Raw genomic sequence first — 4040 nt, forward strand, 5'->3', positions numbered from 1 at the left:
CCTTCCACGCCAAGCCCCTTGGCTCCCTGGGCACCAGCCCTCCCTCGCCCCCACCCCTGCTGTCCCTCGGTCCAGCACAGGAGGCCTGTGGTGCAGACATGCCCTTCGGAGTTGCAGGGCGCCACCCAGGACCCTGTTGGGAGGGTATGGTGGGAGAGATCTTTCCATCTTCCCTTATGACACCATTGGGGCTGAATGTTGGAATCTAATGCCCCAGGTATGCTCCCCCAGCAAAGCCATTCCACCTGTCTGCGACCCATCTTTGCAGAATCTTGAGCTTAATAGCCATCTTACCCTAGAAGACACTTTGGAGGGGAAAAACGATATCACAGATGTGCAAATTCTAAGAAAAACAAATACTAGGCCGGGTGCAGTGGCTCACGCCTGTAATCCCAGCACTTTGAGAGGCCGAGGCGGGAGGATCACCTGAGGTTGGGAGTTCCAGACCAGCCTGACCAACATGGAGAAACCCCCTCTCTACTAAAAATACAAAAAACTAGCCAGGCGTGGTGGTGCATGCCTGTAATCCCAGCTACTCAGGAGGCTGAGGCAGGAGAATCGCTTGAACCCGGGAAGGGGAGGTTACAGTGAGCCGAGATCAAGCCATTGCTCTCCATCCAGCCTGGGCAACAAGAGAGAAACTCCGTCTCAAAAAAAGAATAAAAAAGAAAGAAAAGAAAAGAAAGAAAAACACTTGAAATGCAAGTGGCCTTGTTCAAGTTTTGTTACAAAATCTCTTTTGTGGTGGTGTCTGTTTGTTCTTTGATATGTGGGTGAGTGGGATCCGGAAAGTGAGAAAGGGTGCTTTTTTTGGAGAAATATTTGGTTCCCTGAGTTGGCGAGTTTCCAGCGGCAGCTTCCACAATGTCTTGCTAGGCGAAGTTGGCAGACAGCAGGTGGGCCGCCTCGGGAAGAGCACCTCCTTCCGCGCCAAGCCCAGCGGCTCCCTGGGCGCCGGCCCTCCCTCGCCCCCACCCGCGCCGTCCCGCAGTCCAGCGCAGGAGACCCGTGGCGCGGACGCGCGCTTCGGGGTGGAGGGCGGCGCCCAGGACCCTGGTGGGAGTGTGTGCGTCGCGCGGGAGAGCCGGAGGCTGGGGTGGGAGGCGCCGGTCGAGGGAGCCCGGCTCGCAGAGCTCCAGCGGAGGAGCGAGGCGAGCGCAGACCCCGGCGCCCAATGCTCGCCATGCGGCGCCCCCCGAGCCCGCGACCGCTGCCGCCGGTATTCCTGATGTTGCTGCTGCTGCTGCTGCCGCCGTCGCCGCTGCCTCTCGCAACCGGTGAGTGTCCGAGCGCGCACCGGCCGGGGCTGCAGGGGGAGGTGGAGGTGAGGTGAGGTGAGGTGAAGCCCGGGGCACCTGCCTGGCGAGGACGCAGCCGCCTCCGGTACATCCGAGCCGAGCCAGGGGAACTGGAGCAGGAAGCCCAGGGTGTCTGCAAGGGGCCGGGGTCACCCCTAACACAGTGTCCGAACTGAGGTAGACTGAGTGCCAGTAATGGCCTGGCCACCCAATCATCTCCTCTCTGCCCTCCTCTCCCCCTCCTCCTTCTTTTGAGGTCGGTCTACACAGTCACAGAACAACCCAACCTACAGTCAGGCAACTACCAAGACTGCGTCTCTAGGAGGCAGAGAGAATCAGATCAGAAACAGTGTGATTTCCTCCACGTGGACTTTAACTCTTCCTTCTGCTTTAAGGACTGAGGAAGAAACTAGGTACAGGTGAAGAAAAGAAGTTTGTTAGAACTGACTTGTTTCATGACCTTCTATAATAGCAGGCCTTGCAAGCCGTCTAGCACAGTGCCTTGCCCTTTGGATAACAAATAATCCATAATAGGCGTTTTGTAGTTCAAAGCCTGGTTTTAGAACCAGGCCACTCCCACAAGGAAGGACAGCCTGGGATCCGAGGTCCCTGGAAGGTCCATGACATTCTTGAGTGGGATGGGTGTGTGGAATCTCATTAAGGGGCTCCTGCCCAGAGACTGAATGGAGGGACTCCTGAGACAGTAAGACCACCACCCTGCACTCAGTCCACAAGGCAGTGATGCAGAAATGCTTCCTTGAGACAAATGTGGAAGGAAGGAGGGAAAACCCTGGTCAGTCTACCTGACAACATCAGTAAGTCAGGGCAGCAAGACATCACCAGGACTGATTTGACTGCCCAGGAAATTTCACTAATCCTAAAGGTTATGGTTGCATGTCAGGATCAGGGGAAAACATTAAACATCTTCCTTATTAAATGATTTAATAAAGCAGAGTTGGTGACAGATATATTTTCCACGGTAATATTTGACAGCAATGATTTCTGGTTAAGTGGCCTCATTGAAAATCCATAAAACAGTCATCTAGGAGGTGCCGTGTAGGGCCAAGTGCTCTTCAAGAGCACAGACCAACAGAGGGCTTTAACAATGGGGTGGAAAATACCACTGCTCAGGGCCTGCTAAAACCAAGCATATAGGAGACCTCCGATTCACAAGGAACTGGTGTCAGGTACTGAAAATCCTTCTGAAGTAGATAGGAGGGCGGAGTCCTGGGTTCTAGCCTTGACTCAATCTTGACTTACAGCATTCCCTGGTGCACATTATGTTTCTTTGTTCATCCATCTATAAAATGGGTACCTGGGCTATGGGCCTCATTGGGGAGAAACAAATGAGGATCTTGTGGCCTCAGGCATAGCCTGGTCTGAGCTATTTTGCAGCTACTCATTCTCTGATGAGCCAAGAAGCAGAAAACAAAGTTATAAAACCAGGGTGCTAACAAATCGGTGTGCAATAGACATGGCAGTGGCTGCATAAATGAGGAGGTGGGGCAAGTACAGCAGAGAGTGGTTGGGACTATAACAAGCTAGAAAAGGCATGACATGTCAAAAGGGGGCAGTCATTACTCAACTCCTGTTACATGTGGGCCCAAGTGTTTCCATTTTTCAAGACAAATTGGAAATTCATAGTTTTATTTGACATCTGATCTTTTTTTGAGACAGAGTATCAATCTGTCACCGAGGCTGGAGTTCAGTGGTGTGATTCCAGTTCACTGCACCCTCGACCTTCCATATTCAAGCGTCTGCCTTAGCCTTCCAAGTAGCTGGGACTGTAGGAGTGTGCCATTACACCGGGCTAACCTTTGAATTTTTTGTAGAGATGGGTTTTTGCCATCTCTGATGCCCAGGCTGATCTTGAACTCCTGGTCTCAAACAATCTGCCCATCTTGGCCTCCCAAAGTGCTGAATTATAGGTGTGCGCCACTGTACCTGGCCTTAAATCTGATTTTAATTTTAATTTTATTTTATTGTGATTTTTTTTCTTTGAGATGAAGTTTCACTCTTGTTGCCCAGGCTGAATGAAGCGCAGTGGTGCGATCTTGGCTCACTGCAACCTCCACCTCCTGGGTTCGTGATTCTTCTGCCTCAGCCTCCCGAGTAGCTGGGATTATAGGCACATGCCACCACGCCCAGCTAATTTTTGTAATTTTAGTAGAGATGAGGTTTTTCCATGTTGGTCAGGCTGGTCTTGAACTCCTAATCTCAGGTGATCCACCCGTCTCAGCCTCCCAAAGTGCTGGGACTACAGGCGTGAGCCACTGCGCCCAACCTAATTTTATTTTTTACTTATTTATTTTTTTTGAGACAGAGTCTTGCTCTGTCGCCAGGCTGGAGTACAGTGGTGCAATCTCGGCTTACTGCAGCCTTGTCTCCCCAGGCTAAGGTGACTTTTCCCACCTCAGCCTCCCAAGTATCTGGGATTACAGTCACATGCCACCATGCCCAGCTAATTTTTGTATTTTTAGTAGAGACAGGGTTTCAACATGTTGGCCAGGATGGTCCCAATATCCTGACCTTGTGATCCGCCCACCTCAGCCTCCCAAAGTGCTAGAATTATAGGTGTGAGCCACTACACCTGGCCTAAAATCTGATTTTTATTTTTATTTTTTATTTTTTTTTGAGACGGAGTTTTGCTCTTGTTACCCAGGCTGGAGTGCAATGGCGCGATCTCGGCTCACCGCAACCTCTGCCTCCTGGGTTCAGGCAATTCTCCTGCCTCAGCCTCCT

General features: G+C 51.6%; 1 protein-coding gene across 1 annotated transcript in view; it reads left to right on the forward strand.

Moving 5' to 3' along the window:
- Nucleotides 1–926: 926 nt before the first annotated feature.
- Nucleotides 927–4040, forward strand: part of GFRA3 (GDNF family receptor alpha 3) — a 23835-nt gene continuing 20721 nt past the window's right edge. Inside the window, exon 1 of the mRNA XM_017500940.2 lies at nucleotides 927–1277. Coding sequence (XP_017356429.1) covers nucleotides 1175–1277 — 103 coding nt within the window. The 5' untranslated portion in view covers nucleotides 927–1174. The remainder of the gene's footprint in view (nucleotides 1278–4040) is intronic.

Source organism: Cebus imitator, unplaced genomic scaffold (genome assembly GCF_001604975.1).
Source record: "Cebus imitator isolate Cc_AM_T3 unplaced genomic scaffold, Cebus_imitator-1.0 Scaffold274, whole genome shotgun sequence".
NCBI classification, from domain to species: domain Eukaryota; kingdom Metazoa; phylum Chordata; class Mammalia; order Primates; family Cebidae; genus Cebus; species Cebus imitator.